Source organism: Aquarana catesbeiana, linkage group LG02 (assembly GCF_042186555.1).
Source record: "Aquarana catesbeiana isolate 2022-GZ linkage group LG02, ASM4218655v1, whole genome shotgun sequence".
Classification (NCBI taxonomy): Eukaryota; Metazoa; Chordata; class Amphibia; order Anura; family Ranidae; genus Aquarana; species Aquarana catesbeiana.
The window spans coordinates 624938391-624963670 of record NC_133325.1 but is presented as its reverse complement, the minus strand read 5'-3'; the positions used below and the strand labels follow the sequence as shown (position 1 = coordinate 624963670).

Below are 25280 nucleotides of genomic sequence, written 5' to 3'. Positions count from 1 at the left end.
TAAACATATGTTTGCATGAGTCCAACTTATCTGGTAAGCCTGCACTACTTGTGGGGGACACACCATATCTGTTCGTGATCTTACCAGCCACTCACATGGTGAACAGAATTATTACATTCACAACAAGGGACTTTTCTCCACAACTTGTTTTATACCTAATAGATATTTGCTGGAGTATTTCCACTTGTGGTGTGACATATGCATTTATGTGTTTTAAATGTTCATACTGTATGCAACATTATATTCTTTCATTCTAAATAGCGCTACACTTTTTATGCATCTGTTTCTACAAATTTTCTGTTTTGTTGTGTGAGCTGCTATCTATATTGAGTAAGCGCAGAGTTTTTTGGTTTTTGCAAGTACTACTAAAATTATGGTATAATAATACATCTCATTTTGGGGGAGAATAACAGCTACCGAAATGGTGATTTTACCTAAACTACTATTTTATTTTAGAGCTTTACCCATACAGATCCCTAAAAGTACGCTAGACTCCCTACAAAAGAGAAATTAACAAATTTATTTGGCTCAACAAAAAACCGAGGTTTAGTTACTCTCTCATGGACAGATCTCAATCCAATGGTCATTTGAGCCTTAATAACTTATGGTGTTATTATTTACCAGCAAGATTTTACACAGTTAGCTTAATGGTTTGCTCCTTCAAATCAAATTGCTTGGTTACATTTTGAAGAATAATCAATTATACCATTCCATCTTCAAGGTATATTATGGTCCAAGTTGATTCAACCCAGAGAGATCTTTCCCTTAAATAAGGTGGTGGCTCACTCATATCAATTGTGGCACCGTATAAAGATAAATTTTACTTTATTTCAACCACCCCCCTAGTATCCTTTCTAAGAGACCTAGGCTTCCCCCCCCCCCCCCCCCCCCCCCGGCCTTTAGAAATAGTATTACTTTCTGTATGTGGAAATTAAGCAACCTCACTACTTTAAAATCCCTATCCTTAAATAACAAATTTCGCCCTTTTTCAGATTTATGTGAACTATATAATCTCCGAATTTCAGAATTACCCCATTATACTCAACTTTTCTACCAAAAATATTTCTCTCTAACATTACATCCTCCGTATTCCCAATTTGAACAAATCTGCATCTCCTCACCAAGAGATAGGGGCTTGATCTCTCGTATTTACCGTTGTTTAAATGAACTTTCTTTCTCAGAAAAATCAAAACCAATGCTGCAATGGGAAATTGACCTGGACCAATTTTCTACACTACCAGAATGGACCACTATAATCCAAAACCTACAGAAATTACTTGCTCAGTTTCCACGAGAAAAACAGCCATCAAAATACACACCAGATAGTACCTAACTCCCTTTAAAATAAACTCATTGTATACATCGGTATCCCCCACTTGTTTTAGGGGATGCCCAGATCAAGGCACCATCTTGCATACCTTCTGGAACTGCAAAATTTTAAACCCATATGGTTACAAGCAGCAGCTAAGATTGAACATATTATAGGCGAAAAAATTCCCCTCAACCCTAAGATGTGTTTATTGTTTGCTCCTATACCTAATGTACCCACACAGCATACTAGATTAATACACACAATGTTTAACTCAATCCACTGGATGATAGCTTTTAACTGGCACTCATCAACAGTCCCTTGGTCCCAGGTATTGAGTAGAATGGAACAAATAAAACTCTCAGAGCGTATCCACCATATACTCTTTGACACCATGCACATTTTCAAAAAAAAAAAATGGTCCCCTTGGGATATATCGCCTCCCTAAATATCACTTAATGTAACCTAAAAATAAATATAATTTTAGAACAAAACTGTAATGTAAATTATATAACATAAGAAAAATTAATTCTTAGATATCACCATTATTGTTCTTATGTTGTATTGCTATGTTCTTTTTTATATATACCGCTCACCTCATATTAAGTATATACTTGATATATATTGGATGTACCTATGTTTCTGTTATACATTTGTACTAAACTTTGACCTTCTGCAACAATAAAAATTGTTTGTAAACAAAAAAAAGAGAAGAACTTTTGAGCAGAAAAGATGCCTAAGTGCCCCAAAACGCATGAAAAACTCAAAGAAGCTCAAACACACAAAAAAAATAGCATAAATGAGCTGAGGGGAGGGTTTTCGAAAAAAAAAAAAAAACGCTCATGTTTAAAAAAGCTCAAAGAAGCTCAAGGAAGCTCAGTAAAAATGTGCAAAATACCCAAAAACGTACTAGCTTCTTCAAGCTGAAATAAAAGCTCAAATGCCTATAAAAGCAGCTTTTTTTTGAGCTGCAGTGTGCATGAGCCCCAACACATATAAACTTTTACTGATCCTATATTGAAAACATTACATGTTTATTCTTACCTGGTAATAAATGCTTTGGCCTCCTCCACTATCTGGCTAACTTTTAATTCCAGATCCATTGGTTGTTCCACAATGTCAAAGTTTCTCATTAATATGCAGTTCCAGTGTGGTAGAAATGCAAGGGCTACATACCAATATAGGAAAAAAATTGAACCAAAAAATGCAAAAATAAAAAGCTTCCATGGAATAATAATTAGATGTGAAAGTTTGATAACTAGTAATGTAAGCACAGTGATGATGAAAATCTGTGCATAAAACGTCATTTTTTTCTTGTAATTCAATAGCATTTCACTTGGTCTTGAGGCTTCACAATCATTTATAAGAGTAAAAGGCGTACCAAAAAAATAATCAAAGCCATGATTTAATGGGTGGTGGCAAAAGTCATTCCTTGATTCACAATTTATACCCAAGTGCCACTTTCCTGTTTAAAACAAAAATATATAAAGACATTTCAATTTTATTAAGACACAACAAAATAAAAAAGATTGTTAAAAATTAGAACATACTAGATCCCAGACACCAGGGTGCCATAAAATACTGCTGGAAATTAACATTTCAAAACAATATCATTTCATGTTAAATGCAAGGGAATGGTATGTTGTTATTTGGGATGAGAAGTGTGATTTTGTTTAACCACTTGCTTACTGGGCACTTAAACCCCCCTCCTGCTCGGACCAATTTTTAGCTTTCAGCGCTGCCAACATTTTTTGGTAATTAGGTAGGGGTATTATGTCCCCAATACGCATTTACATGGGGGGGGCAGGATCTGGGGGCCCCCTTGTTAAAGGAGGCTTCTAGATTCTGATACTAGAAACGGGAGAAGTGGGACTTTGAGTGAGGTATGCAAAAAGGCCAAGGGATCAGTCACCATGTAACAAACCATTTATTGATAGACAACAGCCTAGTGGCACAGTATTGTTCCAAAATATACATAAAACCGTCAAATGTAGTACATATACATCCTTACATATATACATGGTGGATGTAGATAACAAAACCCTGATGATGCAGGGCAAAAAATGATTGAGAAGTTATAACATCCATAAAATGCACAGGGTCACAACATTGATATATAAAAACTCAATTAAAAGATATGGTGCATGTGGTAAGACCGACGCGTTTCGTGTATCAAACACTCTTCAGGGGCAATTAAGCACCAACATCTAAAAGCAAGAAAAACAAGGAGTCCAAATGGGTCAAAAATTATTGTGCATAAGGAAAAAAAAAACAAATGGTTTGTTACATGGTGACTGATCCCTTGGCCTTTTTGCATACCTCACTCAAAGTCCCACTTCTCCCGTTTCTAGTATGCATAGGGATGGAGACTCACATCTCATTTAAAGTCCCAACCCCATTCCAGTAAACCCGATATAGGGATGAAGGTGTGCTTTGAGACCTTTGGATTATTTCACCAACATGGACATCAGTCCACAGGACACTTGCCCTGAATCGTTGGCCCCCTATTGGGGATTGTCTAGTATGACACGTGTTCCTTTTCATTCAACCTTTTTTTGTGTACATGCATTGCTTTATTTGTTGGTTTATTTCTATTTTTTATACCAATATATAATTTTTTTTTTAAATTTTTTTTTTGCACTTTTTTTCCATATTATTTATCCCACTGATGCAGTTTTGTAGTGTGCCCCCGATTGGGAGTCCATGTCATCCTGGTTGCCCTCCTGTCTAGGTATCCGGGAGCTGCGATGCATGGTGGGGCCCCTCCCCCTTCTCTCCTCGTCATCCCTGTGGGTGACGGGGATCGGGGCGGGTTCCCCTCCCTGCGTCGGCGTCATTCTTCCACGCTGTACACGTGACGTCCGTCACGTTGTCGGTGTTGTGTTTACCTTCTGTGTGGACACGTGGATGGCGGCGTCCCCAGCAGCTGTGGGCGGCGAGTGTCGCTGCACCGGAGGAGGCCTTGGTTCACCTGGTGCCTGCACTGTCTGACGCTGGGGGGAGTTTCCCTGCTGGGGGGAGGGGTTGGCTAGGTGCACATAAGGGCCCCCATTTCTTCGCTAGCCTAAGGCAGCACATCCATCACTGGGCAGGATACATGTGTTCATCACCCACCATCTTAGGTAAGAGGGTTACTATATGCTCATACTTTTTTCACATTTACTCTGATTGGGGGCTCTTGTTAGCCTAGGAGCATACTTCATACATATTACTTTTCATCACCACTACAGACTCACTCCCCTCATCTTATACCAGTGTGGATACATTACTCTATGGGGATTCCCTGTGTGCGCCTGGCATCTTCTCTCTCCCCATCTTGAGAGCTCCTCCCTCAGCTCCCGGACCTGAATCAGTCGGTGGCCTGTGACTATGGAACCCATGAAGGTTGCACTCTCCGGTCAAGTATACATCTGGGAATTGTGGCTTTCAGCCTCTCCTATATGCATACCCCCTTTTTTCCTTATGCACAATCATTTTTGACCCATTTGGACTCCTTGTTTTTCTTGCTTTTAGATGTTGGTGCTTAATTGCCCCTGAAGAGTGTTTGATACACGAAACGCATCGGGCTTACCACATGCACCAGTTTTTATATATCAATGTTGTGACCCTGTGCATTTTATGGATGTTATAACTTCTCAATCATTTTTTGCCCTGCATCATCGGGGTTTTGTTATCTACATCCACCATGTATATATGTAAGGATGTATATGTACTACATTTGACGGTTTTATGTATATTTTGGAACAATACTGTGCCACTAGGCTATTGTCTATCAATAAATGGTTTGTTACATGGTGACTGATCCCTTGGCCTTTTTGCATACCTCACTCAAAGTCCCACTTCTCCCGTTTCTAGTATGCATAGGAATGGAGACTCACGTCTCATTTAAAGTCCCAACCCCATTCCAGTAAATCTAGATTCCGATAAGCCCCCTGCCTGCAGACCCCCACAACCACAGACCAGGGTTGTGGGGATGAGGCCTTTGTCCCCATCAACATGAGTACAAGGTGCTTTGAGGTGGATTCACACCTTTAAAAAGGCCGACAATGCCTTTACCCCAATATTTCTTATTTAATCCTAAAACAAAGATTGGATTAAGCAAGGTGGACACTGAAAAAGGACATACACAAAATATGGATACTTCTCTGCAATACTCACCAATAATTCCTGTGGAATAACCTTGTTGCTTTAATATCTTTGCAAATGTTGTTTCATTACTGGGGAGACCACCAGATGCAGCATTCCACAGCAAAACCTCATACCCACTGTGTCCTGTCATGCCTAAAGACAGAAAAAAAATGGAACAAGGAAGAGAAGCATCAGTAGTTATACTACAATATACAACTATAATTTAATTTAAAAAAATAGAGGTCAAAACAGAGAGAGAGATAATACATTTTATGGGAATGCAATGCAACATCCATAAAGGAAAAACACTCTCCCGAATTAAAATTTCTTCTATGTCATCAGAGAAGTTGTTAGGAAGAGAAGGTCTCAAAAACTATTCTAAAAGGGCACTAATTTGCTCAAAATAAATGTAAAATGCTTTTATTTTATTATCTTATTAATATCATTCTAATACATATTAATAGCAAATTTACAAAAACTAAGCTTTTGTTTGGACACGTCAGGAGCTGCACTTAACAAGTTGAGCATCATTGCATCCACATCTGCATCCACAGCTAAGGTCTTTACTCACAATGTCCCAGGAGCTGTATGCCACCCAGAATCCACAGGTAGATCCTCATTGAGGGAGATAAAGGATCCTTCTCCAGACCAGGACTCCATACCAGTGCTGTCAAGCAAATATAATCCGTTGGCAGACTTCCCTAGGCCCTCAGCCCATCTCTTGCTGAGGTCCAGACTGCAGATATCTCTGTCGCACTAGCTTTCTCCTAGAGGCAGCATCCCCAGTAGAACCGGAACCCTCCCTGCTGAAGAATGGACAGTCTAGCAAGGCCTTCCAAACCTTTATCACCTCCCCAGCCACCTTCTGGATGCCTTTTTCCAGGGATTGGCTGGGGCATGATAAATATTCATAGTGGTCATTTGAATCTCCCTGCCCTACATTCTAGAAGCATCTTCCAGCAGCAGGTGAGAGAAACACCCAGCTTAGGAAACCCTGAACAGATAAAACCAATAGATCTTTGCTCAACTCACTACGGCCAACCAAAAAAAAAAACTATATTTAACCTAGCTGTCTAACTAGAGGAGGCCGCTACATACATTATACATTTACAAATGTTTCAAATGCCAAATATTCTGTTAAACTGACAAATAAATTACCCGTTCTTATAGGATATCGGCCAGTTTGAAAGGCTGATCTACTTGGAGAGCATAAGGGAGCTGCAGAAATATGATGTGTAAGTTTCACACCTTCTTTTGCTAATCTGTCAATGTTAGGAGTCCTGAAAATGAGAAATTCTTAAGCGTTAGTAAACTGATACCTGAAAAGAAACCATAAATAAAATAATACATGTAAAATGAGCCTATGCTGGCCCATGCAAATATGCAGAATCTGAAAGTAGAAGCACAGAGTTGCAAAATTAACACTAACCGATTCCCGACAGACCACAACACTTAGATGGGTGTTCAACAGCATCAATTCTATATTTAGTGGGAATGCTTTAGCAGTCCCACTATTGTTATTCGTTTTTTTATTTATTTTTCTTCTTATTCCGTACGTTTTTTGGTTCTGCGTAACTTCTGCATACTTTCAGCTATTAAAACCATTCAACTATTAAAATGTTCGTCTCTTTTAGCTGAGGTGTGCTCTTTTTCAACTTTTTTTCTACCATTTATACTTTTTAAAATATTACTTTTTTTTAACATTGAAGTCAATGGGAGCATGCTTGAAACCCTTAAATTCTTCTTCCGCTCCCAAAAGTTTCAGTTCCTTCATACTTTCACCTAGAGACACCAAACAAACTTTAAAATGTTCAAAAAATATTCAGCTATCTGGCTATATCTTTTCAGTTTGATATCTTTTACAGTTTTTGAGAAAAAGCTTTTTGTTTAGAGGTCATTTCAAGAAATTTTAGCCATTAATCAGAGTGTACTCTGTTTGTTTTGTTGCCATGGTTACCAAAGCTTCTGTTATACACAGGGGGGAGGTGGCTGGAGCATCTCAGCTCTGATTACAGAGCCCGGGGGAGGGGACAGACACACCATGTACTGATTTATAATAGAGGAATATGATGGGGCAGTTTTGATAGGGCAATTCTGATGGGGCAGTTTTGATGGGGCAATATGATGGGGCAGTTTTGATGGTGGCAATATGATGGGGCAGTTTTGATGGTGGCAATATGATGGGGCAGTTTTGATGGGGCAGTTTTGATGGTGGCAATATGATGGGGCAGTTTTGATGGTGGCAATATGATGGGGCAGTTTTGATGGGACAATTCTGATGGGGCAGTTTTGACGGTGGCAATTCTGATGGGGCAGTTTTGACGGTGGCAATATGATGGGGCAGTTTTGATGGGGCAATTCTGATGGGGCAATTCTGATGGGGCAGTTTTGATGGGGCAATTCTGATGGGGCAGTTTTGATGGGGCAATTCTGATGGGGCAGTTTTGATGGGGCAATTCTGATGGGGCAGTTTTGATGGTGGCAATATGATGGGGCAGTTTTGATGGTGGCAATATGATGGGGCAGTTTTGATGGTGGCAATATGATGGGGCAGTTTTGATGGGGCAGTTTTGATGGGGCAATTCTGATGGGGCAGTTTTGATGGGGCAATTCTGATGGGGCAGTTTTGATGGGGCAGTTTTGATGGTGGCAATATGATGGGGCAGTTTTAATGGGGACAATTTTGATGGGGCAATTCTGATGTGGCAGTTTTGATGGCAGTATGATGGGGCAGTTTTGATGGCGGCCGTTTTAGCAATTCAGCATTCCCACGCATTTTCCCCAGGAAATGCATTTTCTAGTTACATTTCATTTTCTTTGAGTTAAAACTGTGCATATACTTTAATAAATTTAAAAACATATCTAACACTTTTCAGGCAAAAGAACAGAAATTTGCTACTATGGAGAGAAAAAGCATATTTAAGTGTTCTTGCATAGCAAGACCACTTACTGTTATCTCACATATATATTATTATAGCCAAATTTACCACCCTAACTCCTCCCACAGTTTTTACACTACATAGACAAGTAATATACAGAAACGTGCGGATTGTTCCCGAATGGTGTGCTATTACTTTGTGGAACGTTTTGCCAAATGGTTCACGAAATATCGTCATTTTTGCAGCGAAATTGGTCCCATAGGAATGAATGGGGAAACTAGAGTGGGAGATGACAAAAGCTGGAAAATCAGAACATGATTTCTAAACTGCCACCACTCCCTCATTTTCAAGCCCACCTACACAAATCTTATATCAAAACGTTCAGCTATCCCTGCTGCCACTAAACATGTCCACGGCTAAGCCATAGTCCTGATAGTTTTCATAATATGACCATTTGTTTGCAACTCACACCGTCCATTGACATTCATTGAAACTACACTCTAGCCCCTTCAAATTTGAAGGGCAATATCTAAACTGCGACTGTGCCTTCAATTTTAATATTTCAGAGACATACTATATATCAAAATCTAGGTCTGGGTCTTGTGATTCTCACAATATAAAGATCTTCGCTGTAGGATTTATAGTTTTTAAAATACGGTCATTTGAAGTACTGCACAGTTACTACAACTATCATGGTCCTGTGTATTGTGTATTGAGCAGTATTTGTGAAGCATAAACAGGGCATGAGCGTTGCTAGGAAACAGTGGTTGTAAACACAAGATGCTGAGACCCCCCAAATGCATGTGGTCATACCTTCATCTGCTAGACTTGATAATGCTTGTAGACTCCTCCCACAGTTTTTACACTACAGAGACAAGTAATATACCAAAACGTGCGGATTGTTCCCGATTGGTGTGCTATTATTTGGGGAACGTTTCGCCGAATGGTTCACGAAATATCGTAGTTTTTGCAGCGAAATTGGTCCCATAGGAATGAATGGCGAAATGTTCAATGTCATTTAATTGGTGTGCTATTACTTTGTGGAACTTTGTGAAAAGCTGAAATATACCAGTGTGAATCTGGAATCAATGTCATTTAATTGGTGTGCTATTACTTTGGGGAACGTTTCGCCGAATGGTTCACGAAATATCGTCGTTTTTGCGACGAAATTGGTCCCATAGGAATGAATGGCGAAATGTTCAAAACTAGAGTGGGAGGTGACAAAAGCTGACAACCCCATGATCAGCTGAAACATTATGACCACCCCATGATCAGAAAAAACATTATGACCGCGCCATAAAAAAAAAATATTTTTGAAAAAAATATATATTTTTGAAAAAAAAAATAATTTTTGAAAAAAAAAAAATCATTTTTGAAAAAAAAAAATCATTTTTGAAAAAAAAAATAACTTGAAAAAAATGTTCAGCTCTTTCAGCTAATGATGGGACTTCAACTTTTTTACTACTATTTATACTTTTTAAAATATTAAGCTTTTTAACACTTTTCACAGTTACTCAAGCCACTCCATCCAGTTACTCCGCCCACTCCAGTTGTAGAGGCAAGAACACTTTTCACAATTTCCCCAGAAATTGTAGCTTTTCTAGTTCTTTTATGTAAGACAAGACAACATTACAATCCCCAATTACCGGTTACCTTATTGTATTATTCCCAAAGCATCCTACGTCTCCAATTCCAAGATCATCGGCCATGATCAATAAAATGTTTGGCTTTTGACCATTTGTTGGATTAGAACAAATAATCAGAAAGTAAAGTAGAAATGGCAAAGTGTCCATGACATTCCTAAAAAAGAATACAAATTGTATTACAAAATGTAAAAAGTGTTACTGGAAATGGAAGTCTAAAGCCTAGTACAGCCTTTTTCAACCAGGGTACCCAGGCACCCTGAGGTGCCCTGAAGTTTCTTCAGGGGTGTCTTGGGAAAATGCCTAAAAATGTATCAACAATTGTATACAAGCCAGCAGGTGGATCAAGGCTGCCTTTTAGTTACACAAAAGCCACAGGTTTTCATTATGCATTATTACAACTTTCTAGACACTGGCATCCTAACAACCAATGACATCATCAGTTGCTAAGGATGTCTGTTGCCTCCACAGAATCCTTGTTTGGCCTTCCTCTGCCTCTCTCCCTCAGCACTGGGGTGACATTATCTGAGTACTGGACTAGTCAGTACCAGTGTGCAAGAGTGTATTTGCTTTAGAAGAGTAAATTACCTCTAACATTGGGTGTCCTACGTGTGGATGTTGCTGCATTGTGTAAAGCTATTAGAATTGTTTTTTTACATTTTAGAATGGGGTGCCTCGAGACTGTCTATAATTTTAAAGGGTGCCTTGAGATTGTCTATAATTTTAAAGGATGACTGAAGTGAAAAAAAGGTTGAGAAACACTGGCCTAGTACACACGGGCTGAATGTCGGGCAGTATTGGCCGGTTCAATAGAAACCAGCAGACATTCGGCCCACGTGTATGGCAGCCGGCCTGAAGGGTCAGGACTGAAAAAGGTCTGCCGTCCATCTCCCAATCAGTGCTCTCAGCCAATGCCTGAGTGCACTGACTGGAGTGTTCTGGCGGGGGGGAGGGGGGGCACCCCCCTGTCAGAACACAATAGCACAGCATGTGAGATTTCTGTACTAACATTGGATTGTTAGTACAGTGTCTCCGACCTGAAATGTCAGGTTTTTACATTCAACCTGCTGGGTTGAACGAAAAAAAAAAAAAAAAAAAAAAAAAAAAAAAAACTTAGTAGTGTGTACGAGGCTTAAGTTTTGACCATCATTCAACCCAGAAGACTAGTGATGAGCTGAACATACCTGGTTTTAGTTTGAGCAAGTGCTGTATCAAACCCCTTTGAAATTAATGAGAACTGAATGCTAAAAAAAAAAAGTAATGGCCATTTTTTAGGCTAATAGGCTATAGATTATCAGATAGCATTGGAACTGGGTGCTGCCTTGGGGAACATAAACCAAAGAAAACATTTTTTTCTTAATGATTCTATTTGGCAAGGAGCAGAAAATAAAGTAATGCTTAAAAAGAAGAATTAAAAATGCAAAATTCGAATAATCATGTCAGGTGGATGCCCTGACCATGTCTGTGAAGTGATGTTTATGTGGGATATATACAACCTACTGCAGCAAAATTGGCATTTACATAGAAAAAATAGCTTTTGAATTTAACTTTTTGGTAAAATGCATTGTATTTATTGGGGGAGCCAACTTTTTAAAGAAGAAGTGGCAGTTTTTTTATTTTCTTCTATTTTTTATGACCTGCAAATTAAAGTCATATTATGCTAGTATGCAACGCTTCTGCAGGCCGCATCCATCTTCTCCCGTCTTCCTTAAGGGTCTGTGGACTCCGGCTGTGTGATTGGCCTGAGGCGCGTGACGTCACTCTAGCGCATGTGATGATGTCATCGGCTGCATGTATACTAAATATCTCCTAAACTGTGCCCGTTTAGGAGATATTTACAGTATCTATAGGTAAGCCTTATTATAGGCTTACCTATAGGTACAAGTAGAGGATCAGAGTTTACTTCCTCTTTAAAAGCCCATTTACATATTTATACATACCTTATATAATCAAAAACCATATATGGTCAATGACACCACCTGGGAGACCCAACCTCTTTGTTTTCATCAGCTGTCATTCACCAGAGCTGTAATTTAGTAGGAGTGAGCAAGTCCAGACATGTGTTGGTGCATTTCTTCTTTCGGGAGGTCATCGGGCATCAGACATAATAAATGACGTGGCTCTGCATCACTAGACAGCATCATCTACAATAGGTTACTTTCTCTATTCTTTCTTTTGCAGACATTGGGTTTACTTCTTTGTGTACTTTGTTGGTTAAAACCAGGATTTGTCTTTTGTTTGTTTGGCTAGAGAGACTTTTCCTGACCTTTTATACTATTTCATTAAAAAAGATGTATGTTTTAGTATTCTCCAGAATTATACTTACCAAGGTGGATGCAGCATCGGTACGGTGCATCTGTCCACCGGTGCCTCTACACTGAGAACTGAGCGATATACATATATACACAGACATATAGTGCAAAACTATGCAAATAAGGAAATCATAGGAAAGCATATGGTTACCCATACACCATACCATCAAAATCGATGGCAGATTAAAGTGCACGAATACAAACAATAAAGTGCAAATGTATCTGTACCTTGTGATCTGCTATGTAACACCTTAGATAAAGCTGCTATCATCCTTTCACACTCTCATAAAAATATGACCAAAATATAGTAACAAATATTGAGGCAGCGCTAATTTATATGCAATTACAAATATAATGAATAAAAATCATGTTTCCCCCTTACCCATCAGTCTGGAGGAAAGAAGAGAAAGGGGAGACATGATTGAAACCTTTAAATAAATCAAGGGAGTGAATAAGGTTCAGGTGGTTACATTTTTCAATGAGAAACCAAAATCAAGAACACAGAGACATTACCTGAAAATAACTGGATGAAAGTTCAAAACTAATCTTAAAAAGTATTATTTTACTGAAAAGGTAGTTAATGCTTGGAATAAACTTCTAGCAGAGGTAGTGAGCCAGTCAATAGTAAATGGCTTCAAACATGCTTGGGACAACCATAGATCTATACTCAGACAAAAAAGTTAACGAAAAAAAAAAAATAAGAATGAAAAAACTCAATGGACTACTCTGCCTTTTTTTTTACCGTCACTTTTCTATGTTTTCTATGTAAAAATGTGAAATGTCCTTGAAATCAATACACTTTATCAATAAACGTCTCTTGAACAAATTGTGCGGTATGCGTATTTTGATTTCTCTGTGTGTTTTCTAGTGTTGTTTCCATACTGTCAAAGTGTGCCCTCGCTTGAATTGATTGACCCTACAATTATGTATGGTCAAATATATATATACTAATGTGACCCGACACAACGTGATTATAGCCGTGGGTGGCTTCGTTCCAGCCTCCTAATCGTAAACACAAAAGCATCGTCATGACGTCACTTCCTTTACTCGGCTGCCAATGGCGCCGGTTTTAAGAAAAAATACACAGTATTCAGAATCGTTGTTTTCGGCGATCTGAACATTTTGAAGTGCAAAGGAGGGACCGGGGGTCTTTTAGACCCCCGATCCCTCCATTAAGAGTACCTGTCACCACCTATTTCTGTCACAAGGGATGTTTACATTCCTTGTGACAGCAATAAAAGTCATCAAAAATGTTTTTTTTTTTTTTAACACAATTTATAAATATAAAAATAAATAAAATAAATAAGAAAAAAAAAATTTTTTTAAAGTGCCCCCGTCCCCGCAAGCTCACGCAGCAAAGAAAACGCATACGGAAGTCGCGCCCGCATATGTAAACGGTCTTCAAATCACACATGTGAGGTATCGCCACGATCGTCAGAGCGAGAGCAATAATTCTAGCACTAGACCTCCTCTGTAACTCTAACCTGGTAACCGTAAAAAAAATTTAAAGCATCGCCTATGGAAATTCTTAGGGACTGTAGCTTGTCGCCAGTGCGTGCAATTATAAAGCGTGACATGTTTGGTATCTATTTACTCGGCGTAACATCATCTTTCACATTATACAAAAAATTGGGGTAACTTTACTGTTAGGATTTTTTTAAATTCATGAAAGTGTCCTTTCCCAAAAAGTTGCGTTTAAAACACCGCTGCACAAATACCGTGTGATATAAAATATTGCAACAATCTCCATTTTATTCTCTAGATTCTCTGCTAAAAAAAATGCATATAATGTTTGGGGGTTCTAAGTAATTTTCTAGCAAAAGATACGGATTTTAACTTGTAAACAGCAAATTTCAAAAATAGGCTTAGTCATGAAAGGGATAATCAGGTTATGTCAGGTCGCATTAGTATTTTGCCAAATAGAGTAGAAGACACCCACATCCCCAGTGACCTGCCACACCTTAACAACAATAGTTGTTTAATCATATTTACATTCCATAATTACATTCCCTTTTGTAATGAGCCACCCTTCTTTAAAACTTTAAAATCGCCATATATATCTATAGTCATACACCCTGGCTTTTATTGCTGGAATAAAAAAAAAAAAAAAAAAGTATTAGGCATAGTATATGGGATACAATATAGTGTACTTCCTTCGGCCCTGGATGAGCCCTCTTGTCGGGGGTGGGGGGGGGGGGGGGGAAACGGGATGGCTTTCTGACCCCGGGGCTGTGATGTATAGCAGTCTCTCTCCTTCCCCCACTATCCCCCTAAACAGGTTGGTGGGCGGGGCCTTGCCTCCAATGGGTCGGTATCATGATTGGATGCCCTGCTCTGTGCGTTAATACGCCTGACCATGGAGCAGATTCCCTCTTTCCATCTAGTTGGGGCTGGGTTCCGCGGCGGATTTGCATTCCGCCGACGGAGCCAAAGCTTATTGCCATTTCCCGCCTCACTGGCAGGATTTCATGATAGTGGGGACCCGCCCCTTACCGGGGATATAAGCTGCTCGGGCTGGCCAGCTGACCATTTCACATCGGCCATTCACACAAGCAGGATTCCAGGCATGCCTATGGCCACAGAATCATACACATGGTAATTGAGTTTGCACATAAACCCAAGGTAAGTATAGTAGCAAGTCGTAGTTGCAATCTCGGAACACCCAATAAGAGGATAATATGCGACCGGTCTCAACTACATGGCATGTTCACCAATGCTAGGAGCCTGGCGGACAAGATGGGTGAACTCAGGGGCGGACTGACAACGCATGGGGACCCCGGGCAGTAGAAGATCATGGGGTCCCCTGTGTCCCCACACTCAAGCCACACCTGCACAGGGAGACATGGGGGTGAGGGAGAGCACACAGGGGGACACTGTGGGGGGGGCACAATGGGGGACCCTGGAGGAGGGAGAGCACACATACACACAGGGGACACTGGAGGGAGAGCACACACACACACACACACACACACAGGGGGACACTGGAGGAAGAGCGCACAGGCAGGGGGACACTGGAGGGAGAGCGCACAGGCAGGGGGACACTGGAGGGAGAGCGCACAGGCAGGGGGACACTGGAGGGAGAGCGCACAGGCAGGGGGACACTGGAGGGAGAGCGCACAGGCAGGGGGACACTGGAGGGAGAGCGCACACGCAGGGGGACACTGGAGGGAGAGCGCACACGCAGGGGGACACTGGAGGGAGAGCGCACACGCAGGGGGACACTGGAGGGAGAGCGCACACGCAGGGGAACAATGGAGGGGGAGCGCACACGCAGGGGGACGCTGGAGGGAGAGCGCACACGCAGGGGGACGCTGGAGGGAGAGCGCACACACACACAGGGGGACACTGGAGAGAGAGCGCACACACACACACACACACACACAGGGGGACACTGGAGAGAGAGCGCACACACACAGGGGGACACTGGAGGGAGAGCACACACACACACACACACACACACACACACACACACACACACACACACAGGGGGACACTGGAGGGAGAGCACACACACACACAGGGGGACACGGGAGGGAGAGCACACACACACACAGGGGGACACGGGAGGGAGAGCACACACAGGAGGACACTGGAGGGAGAGCACACACACACACACACACACACACACACACACACACACAGGGGGACACTGGAGGGAGAGCATACACACACACACACACACAGGGGGACACTGGAGGGAGAGTGCACTCACAGGGGGACACTGGAGGGAGAGCGCACACAGGGGGACGCTGGAGGGAGAGCGCACACAGGGGGACGCTGGAGGGAGAGCGCACACAAGGGGATGCTGGAGGGAGAGCGCACACAGGGGACGCTGGAGGGAGAGCGCACACACGGAGACGCTGCAGGGAGAGCACATGCAGGGAGACACTGGAGGGAGAGCACACAGAGGGGGACACTGGAGGGAGAGCACACACACACACACACACACACACACACACACACACACAGGGACACTGGAGGAAGAGCACACACACAGGGGGACACTGGAGGGAGAGCACACATATATACATACACACACACACACACAGGGGGACACTAGAGGGAGAGCACACACAGTGGGACACACATACACACACACACACAGGGGACACTGGAGGGAGAGCACACACACAGGGGGACGCAGGAGGGAGAGCACACACACAGGGGGACGCTGGAGGGAGAGCACACACACAGGGGGACATTGGAGAGAGAGAGAGCACACACACAAGGGGACATTGGAGAGAGAGAGAGCACACACACAAGGGGACATTGGAGAGAGAGCACACACACAGGGGGACACTGGAGGGAGAGCTCACACACAGGGGGACACTGGAGGGAGAGCGCACACACAGGGGGACACTGGAGGGAGAGCGCACACACACACAGGGGGACACTGGAGGGAGAGCGCACACACACACAGGGGGACACTGGAGGGAGAGCGCACACACACACACAGGGGGACACTGGAGGGAGAGCGCACACACACACAGGGGGACACTGGAGGGAGAGCGCACACACACACACACACAGGGGGACACTGGAGGGAGAGCGCACACACACACACACAGGGGGACACTGGAGGGAGAGCGCACACACACACAGGGGGACACTGGAGGGAGAGCGCACACACACACACACAGGGGGACACTGGAGGGAGAGCGCACACACACACAGGGGGACACTGGAGGGAGAGCGCACACACACACAGGGGGACACTGGAGAGAGAGCGCACACACACAGGGGGACACTGGAGGGAGAGCACACACACACACAGGGGGACACGAGAGGGAGAGCACACACACACAGGGGGACACGAGAGGGAGAGCACACACGGGGACACTGGAGGGAGAGCATACACACACACACACACAGGGGGACACTGGAGGGAGAGTGCACTCACAGGGGGACACTGGAGGGAGAGCGCACACAGGGGGACGCTGGAGGGAGAGCGCACACAGGGGGACGCTGGAGGGAGAGCGCACACAAGGGGACGCTGGAGGGAGAGCGCACACAGGGGACGCTGGAGGGAGAGCACACACACACACACACACACACACGGGGACACTGGAGGAAGAGCACACACACAGGGGGACACTGGAGGGAGAGCACACATATATACATACATATATACACACACACACACACACACACACACACACACAGGGGGACACTAGAGGGAGAGCACACACAGTGGGACACACATACACACACACACAGGGGACACTGGAGGGAGAGCGCACACACAGGGGGACGCTGGAGGGAGAGCGCACACACAGGGGGACGCTGGAGGGAGAGCGCACACACAGGGGGACGCTGGAGGGAGAGCGCACACACAGGGGGACGCTGGAGGGAGAGCGCACACACAGGGGGACGCTGGAGGGAGAGCGCACACACAGGGGGACGCTGGAGGGAGAGCGCACACACAGGGGGACGCTGGAGGGAGAGCGCACACACAGGGGGACGCTGGAGGGAGAGCGCACACACACAGGGGGACGCTGGAGGGAGAGCACACACACACACACACACACACACACACACACACACACACACAGGGGGACACTGGAGGGAGAGCGCACACACACACACACACACACACACACAGGGACACTGGAGGGAGAGCACACACAGGGGGACACTGCGGGGGTGGGGGGGACCAGGAAAGTATCATGGGCCAGGGCAAGTTCTTAGAAAAACATAATGCATACAACTGCTGTGCTGTCTGTTATTATCACACTGACCTGCTGCCCCCACCCCACCCCGCGGGCCCTCGGTCAGTGACCGAGTGCCTGAATGGTCAGTCCGCCCCTGGGTGAACTAGAGATACTGTTGTACGAGGAGGATTTGGATTTTGTGGGAATTTCAGAGACCGGGTTCAACAGCTCTCATAATTGGCTGGCAAACATTCAAGGGTATACCCTATACCGCAAGGAGGACACTGGAGGGAGAGCGCACACGCAGGGGGACACTGGAGGGAGAGCGCACTCACAGGGGGACACTGGAGGGAGAGCGCACTCACAGGGGGACACTGGAGGGAGAGCGCACTCACAGGGGGACACTGGAGGGAGAGCGCACTCGCACACACAGGGGGACGCTGGAGAGAGAGCACACACACAAGGGGACATTGGAGGGAGAGCACACACACACACAGGGGGACACTGGAGGGAGAGCGCACACACAGGGGGGACACTGGAGGGAGAGCGCACACACAGGGGGGACACTGGAGGGAGAGCGCACAAACAGGGGGGACACTGGAGGGAGAGCGCACACACAGGGGGGACACTGGAGGGAGAGCGCACACACAGGGGGGACACTGGAGGGAGAGCGCACACACAGGGGGGACACTGGAGGGAGAGCGCACACACAGGGGGGACACTGGAGGGAGAGCGCACACACAGGGGGGACACTGGAGGGAGAGCGCACACACAGGGGGGACACTGGAGGGAGAGCGCACACACAGGGGGGACACTGGAGGGAGAGCGCACACACAGGGGGGACACTGGAGGGAGAGCGCACACACAGGGGGGACACTGGAGGGAGAGCGCACACACAGGGGGGACACTGGAGGGAGAGCGCACACACAGGGGGGACGCTGGAGGGAGAGCGCACACACAGGGGGGACGCTGGAGGGAGAGCGCACACAGGGGGACGCTGGAGAGAGAGCGCACACAGGGGGACGCTGGAGAGAGAGCGCACACAGGGGGACGCTGGAGGGAGAGCGCACACAAGGGGACGCTGGAGGGAGAGCGCACACAGGGGACGCTGAAGGGAGAGCGCACACACGGAGACGCTGGAGGGAGAGCACATGCAGGGAGACACTGGAGGGAGAGCACACACAGGGGGACACTGGAGGGAGAGCACACACACACACACACTGGAGGAAGAGCACACATACATACACAAACACACACACACAGGGGGACACTAGAGGGAGAGCACACACATACACACACACACGGGGGACACTGGAGGGAGAGCACACACACACATACAGGGGACACTGGAGGGAGAGCACACACACAGGGGGACGCTGGAGAGAGAGCATACACACAGGGGGACGCTGGAGAGAGAGCATACACACAGGGGGACGCTGGAGAGAGAGCATACACACAGGGGGACGCTGGAGAGAGAGCATACACACAGGGGGACGCTGGAGAGAGAGCATACACACAGGGGGACGCTGGAGAGAGAGCATACACACAGGGGGACGCTGGAGGGAGAGCATACACACAGGGGGACGCTGGAGGGAGAGCATACACACAGGGGGACGCTGGAGGGAGAGCATACACACAGGGGGACGCTGGAGGGAGAGCACACACAGGGGGACGCTGGAGGGAGAGCACACACACAAGGAGACATTGGAGGGAGAGCACACACAGGGGGACATTGGAGGGAGAGCACACACAGAGGGACGCTGGAGGGAGAGCGCACACACACAGGGGGACACTGGAGGGAGCGCGCACACACACACACAGGGGGACACTGGAGGGAGAGCGCACACACACACACAGGGGGACACTGGAGGGAGAGCGCACACACACACAGGGAGACACTGGAGGGAGAGCGCACACACACACACACACACACACACAGGGGGACACTGGAGGGAGAGCACACACACACACTCAGGGGGACACTGGAGGGAGAGCACACACACCGGGGGACACTGGAGGGAGAGCACACACACACACAGGGGGACACTGGAGGGAGAGCACACACACACACACACACACACACAGGGGGACACTGGAGGGAGAGCATACACACACACACACACACACACACACAGGGGGACACTGGAGGGAGAGCACACACACACACACACACAGGGGGACACTGGAGGGAGAGCATACACACACACAGGGGGACACTGGAGGGAGAGTGCACTCACAGGGGGACACTGGAGGGAGAGCACACACAGGGGGACACTGCGGGGGTGGGGGGACCAGGAAAGTATCATGGGCCAGGGCAAGTTCTTAGAAAAACATAATGCATACAACTGCTGTGCTGTCTGTTATTATCACACTGACCTGCTGCCCCCACCCCACCCCGCGGGCCCTCAGTCAGTGACCGAGTGCCTGAATGGTCAGTCCGCCCCTGGGTGAACTAGAGATACTGTTGTACGAGGAGGATTTGGATTTTGTGGGAATTTCAGAGACCTGGTTCAACAGCTCTCATAATTGGCTGGCAAACATTCAAGGGGACGCTGGAGGGAGAGCGCACACAGGGGGACGCTGGAGGGAGAGCGCACACACAGGGTACACTGGAGGGAGAGCGCACACACACACACAGGGGGACACTGGAGGGAGAGCACACACACACACACCGGGGGACACTGGAGGGAGAGCACACACACACCGGGGGACACTGGAGGGAGAGCACACACACACCGGGGGACACTGGAGGGAGAGCACACACACACCGGGGGACACTGGAGGGAGAGCACACACACACACACAGGGGGACACTGGAGGGAGAGCACACACACACACACAGGGGGACACTGGAGGGAGAGCACACACACACACACACACAGGGGGACACTGGAGGGAGAGCACACACACACACAGGGGGACACTGGAGGGAGAGCACACACACACAGGGGGACACTGGAGGGAGAGCACACACACACACAGGGGGACACTGGAGGGAGAGCACACACACACACAGGGGGACACTGGAGGGAGAGCACACACACACACAGGGGGACACTGGAGGGAGAGCACACACACACACACACAGGGGGACACTGGAGGGAGAGCATACACACACACAGGGGGACACTGGAGGGAGAGAGCACTCACAGGGGGACACTGGAGGGAGAGCACACACACACACACACGGGGACGCTGGAGGGAGAGGGCACACACGTGGATGCTGGAGGGAGAGCGCACACAGGGGGACGCTGGAGGGAGAGCGCACACAGGGGGACGCTGGAGGGAGAGCGCACACAGGGGGACGCTGGAGGGAGAGCGCACACAGGGGGACGCTGGAGGGAGAGCGCACACAGGGGGACGCTGGAGGGAGAGCGCACACAGGGGGACGCTGGAGGGAGAGCGCACACAGGGGGACGCTGGAGGGAGAGCGCACACAGGGGGACGCTGGAGGGAGAGCGCACACAGGGGGACGCTGGAGGGAGAGCGCACACAGGGGGATGCTGGAGGGAGAGCACACAAACACACAGGGGGACACTGGAGGGAGAGCACACACACAGGGGGACACTGGAGGGAGAGCACACACACAGGGGGACACTGGAGGGAGAGCACACACACAGGGGGACACTGGAGGGAGAGCACACACAGGGGGACACTGCGGGGGTGGGGGGGACCAGGAAAGTATCATGGGCCAGGGCAAGTTCTTAGAAAAACATAATGCATACAACTGCTGTGCTGTCTGTTATTATCACACTGACCTGCTGCCCCCACCCCACCCCGCGGGCCCTCGGTCAGTGACCGAGGGCCTGAATGGTCAGTCCGCCCCTGGGTGAACTAGAGATACTGTTGTACGAGGAGGATTCGGATTTTATGGGAATTTCAGAGACCTGGTTCAACAGGTCTCATAATTGGCTGGCAAACATTCAAGGGTATACCCTATACCGCAAGGATAGAGAGGGTAAAAAAGGGGGAGGGGTATGCCTATATATATCAAGAATAATGTACAAGTGAATTTGAGAGATGACATCACTAAGGGGGCTAGGTAGGAGGTGGAATCCTTATGGGTAGAGCTCCAAAGAGATGAAGCTAAAGGGAAAAATAATACTGGGAGTATGCTATAGGCCCCCTAACCTGAGGGAGGAAGGAGAGACAGATCTCCTATCACAATTTGGATTAGCAGCAAGGATGGGAAGTGTTATAATGGGGGATTTTAATTATCCAGACATAGACTGAGGGAACCACGCATTCATTTAAGGCTCGCCAGTTGCTAAATGTCTTGCAGGACAATTTTATGGGTCAGATGGTAGACGCACCAACTAGAAATAAAGCGTTACTGGATCTACTGATTACCAACAATACAGACCTGATCACGGATGTGGAAACACGGGGCAATTTAGGTAACAGCGATCACAGGTCAATTGGCTTCAGTATTTATCACACAAATAGGAAACATAAGGGGAATACAAAGACAACTTCCCTAAACTACAAACCTTGCTAGAATAAATTGGGATAAAATCCTAGGAACAAATAACACGAAGGAGAGATGGGTTTGCTTTAAGAGCATATTAAATAAGGGCATTAGCCAATGCATCCCATTGGGTAATAAATTTAAAAGAGCAAAAAAAGGTCTTGGATGGCTTAACTCCAATGTAAAATGCATATAAAAGCAAAGGAGAAGGCCCTCAAAAAATACAAGGTTGAGGGATCATCATCAGCATTCAGACTTTATAAAGAATGCAACAAGAAATGTAAGGGTGCAATAAGGATGGCTAAGTGTTTACACATACACGTCCCTGTTCTGGCTCTCGTGCCCGCGATCGCGCATGGCCGGCGGTCATAGCGACCGCCGGCCACGTGTGTTGGCACCCCCGCAGTACAGCGGGCGCGTGCGCCTCCGGCAGCACGCCCGCATCTGCTATCCCGCTTAAAGGGACTGACGTACAGCTACAACGGTTTGTGGGATCGTGCCAGCCTGCTGCAGTATAATGACGGCGGCTGGTCGGCAAGCGGTTAAAAAAAATAATGAAACGCCATATGAATCTAACTAAGCAGACATCGAAACTATGGACCAATCAGCGATACATTAGATGATGATGTCACGTCGTAGGCCACAAGGCGGTATAGAATGTGGGGGCACTTCATGCTGTTTTATCAGACCCTCATCTAGGATAAGGGTCTGGCAAAGATGAATAGAATCACTGGCCGCTGTTTACAAATAGGGCGAAGCAGTCGGGAGCCATCATTTTACCAGCAATTTAAACATTTTTTTTTTGTTAGATTGTATACATCACACAAATGTGCCTCTTCACAGGCAGCATCAGGGCATTCCCTGGGCATTATTATTTAAAGGAGGTTAGCATTTTTAATGTTTCACTTTAAGCATAACTAAATTTGCTACTCCCCTCCAAACTGAATTTTTATAATTTTTTTGCATTGGTTCATTTCGGTCATGGCAGTTCCCAGCTCCCCATATCATTTGTTTGTCTTTTAACCTAGGGAATGGTCATTACTGTCTTTTAACATTTGGCTCTTATTGATTTCGATTGGGTTCAGCGCCTGAACTTTGGTAGTGTTTGCTGAACCTTTCCCGAACCCAGGCACGTTACACATTACTAGACAGCACTTTATTGAAGATGAGTGTTGCGACAAACACTGGTGTTTATGGGTTTTAAAAATGTTTTTAGAGTAGTGGATGGATACAAAATAATTGAGATTTCCTTTCACTTCCTATCTAGGAAACAGAAGAGTAAGTAAAACAAAATGGGGGATTTTAAAACTAGTGCACACAGAATCTGGTGCAGCTGTGCATAGTAACCAGTTTCTAACTTCAGCTTGTTCAATTAAGCTTTGACAATATAACCTAGAAGCGGATTGGTTACTATGCACAGCTGCACCAGATTCTGTGTACACAAGTTTTATTAAATCTCCCCCCAAATCTCTCTAATATTAGGAAAAAAAATGTCCCCTTCTTTTCCTGTTCTGCCAAAAGTTTTTTTATTTCCCTTTACCATCTATCTGTGAAAATAGGTCACTAGGACAAAGCGTTTGATTCTCCCCAGTGAGGATGCAAACCATAAAAAATATTAACACTTCTGCACTCAACAAAATCTTGGCCTTACATACATTTTCTGGCCCTGGAGGCGCTATACCTATGGATGTCAGATTTATATGCAGCTCTAATCATAGAAATGAGAGGTACATCGTACTTACAAGGTATCAGAAGACTGATGGTCTGCTCTTCTCAACTGTGTTTAGCCTGGGAGGAATCAGATAGAGGTAGCTCTACCATATATGTTTAGGAGCACTCTGTAGAAGAATGTAGGTTGTTTAGTATATAACCAGCAGAACTGGTTAGAATAGATGATTTATCAAGGGGATGTTCCCCTGTCATATACATTGTTTGAAATTGTTTAACTGTAGTTACAAGACTGTTGTTCTCAGACCAATGACACTCAGACCAAATACAAATGTGATGTATGTGAAAGGCACCTTTGAGCTGTATATATAGATATTAACCACTTCCAGACCACCGCACGCCGATATACGTCTTTACTTTGAAGGGGGATATCGTTGTTATGGCAGCAGCTAGCTGCCATAACCCCGGTATCTTCTTGTTTGGCCGGCAGTCCTCTTCAAGATAATAGTGGTCTCTGCGGTGGATTTGCCGCAAGATCATTTTTATTGCGCCCCCCCCCCCCGCTGCGCTCCGGTGCCCTCCGCCAGTTACCAGAGCCGTCGGCTGCTGTCACTAACTGGGTATGGAGACGAGCGAGAGGAAGATGGCCCCCACCCGTCTCCATGACATTGCAGGGCGGAAGCGACGCCAAAACGTCACTTCTGCCCATAGCTCTTAAAAGGGCTTTTTTTTTTTTTTTTAATTCTTTTTTTAAATTGCATTTTAGTGTAAATATGAGATCTGAGGTCTTTTTGACCCCAGATCTCATATTTAAGAGGTCCTGTCATGCTTTTTTTCTATTACAAGGGATGTTTACATTCCTTGTAATAGGAATAAAAGTGACACGATTTATTTTTTTTTTAAATCAGCGTAAAAATAAAAAGGTAAAATAAATAAGAAAATTTTTTTTTCAAAACCGCCGATCTCGCGTGCAGAAGCGAACACATACGTGAGTAGCGCCCACATGTGAAAATGGTGTTCAAACAACACATATGAGGTATCGCTACGATCGGTAGAGCGATTGCAAGAATTCTAGCAGTAGACCTCCTCTGTAACTCAAAACATGCAACCTGTAGCATTTTTTAAACGTCGCCTATGGAGACTTTTAGGCTCTGTTTCCACTAGTGCGTTTTCATGCGACTTGGGACTGAAAAGTCGCATGACAAATTGTTTCCCATGATTT

The 25280-nt window shown here is 45.9% G+C and overlaps 1 protein-coding gene across 1 annotated transcript in view; it reads right to left on the bottom strand.

Annotated features, from left to right (window-relative positions):
* Positions 1-24253, bottom strand: part of LOC141128833 (arylsulfatase D-like) — a 57286-nt gene extending 33033 nt beyond the window's left edge. The window contains exons 1-5 of the mRNA XM_073616386.1: positions 24133-24253; positions 9970-10116; positions 6596-6717; positions 5468-5590; positions 2354-2774 (exon numbers count right to left, since the gene is read on the bottom strand). Coding sequence (XP_073472487.1) covers positions 2354-2774; positions 5468-5590; positions 6596-6717; positions 9970-10109 — 806 coding nt within the window. The 5' untranslated portion in view covers positions 10110-10116; positions 24133-24253. The remainder of the gene's footprint in view (positions 1-2353; positions 2775-5467; positions 5591-6595; positions 6718-9969; positions 10117-24132) is intronic.
* Between the last annotated feature and the right edge of the window lie 1027 nt (positions 24254-25280).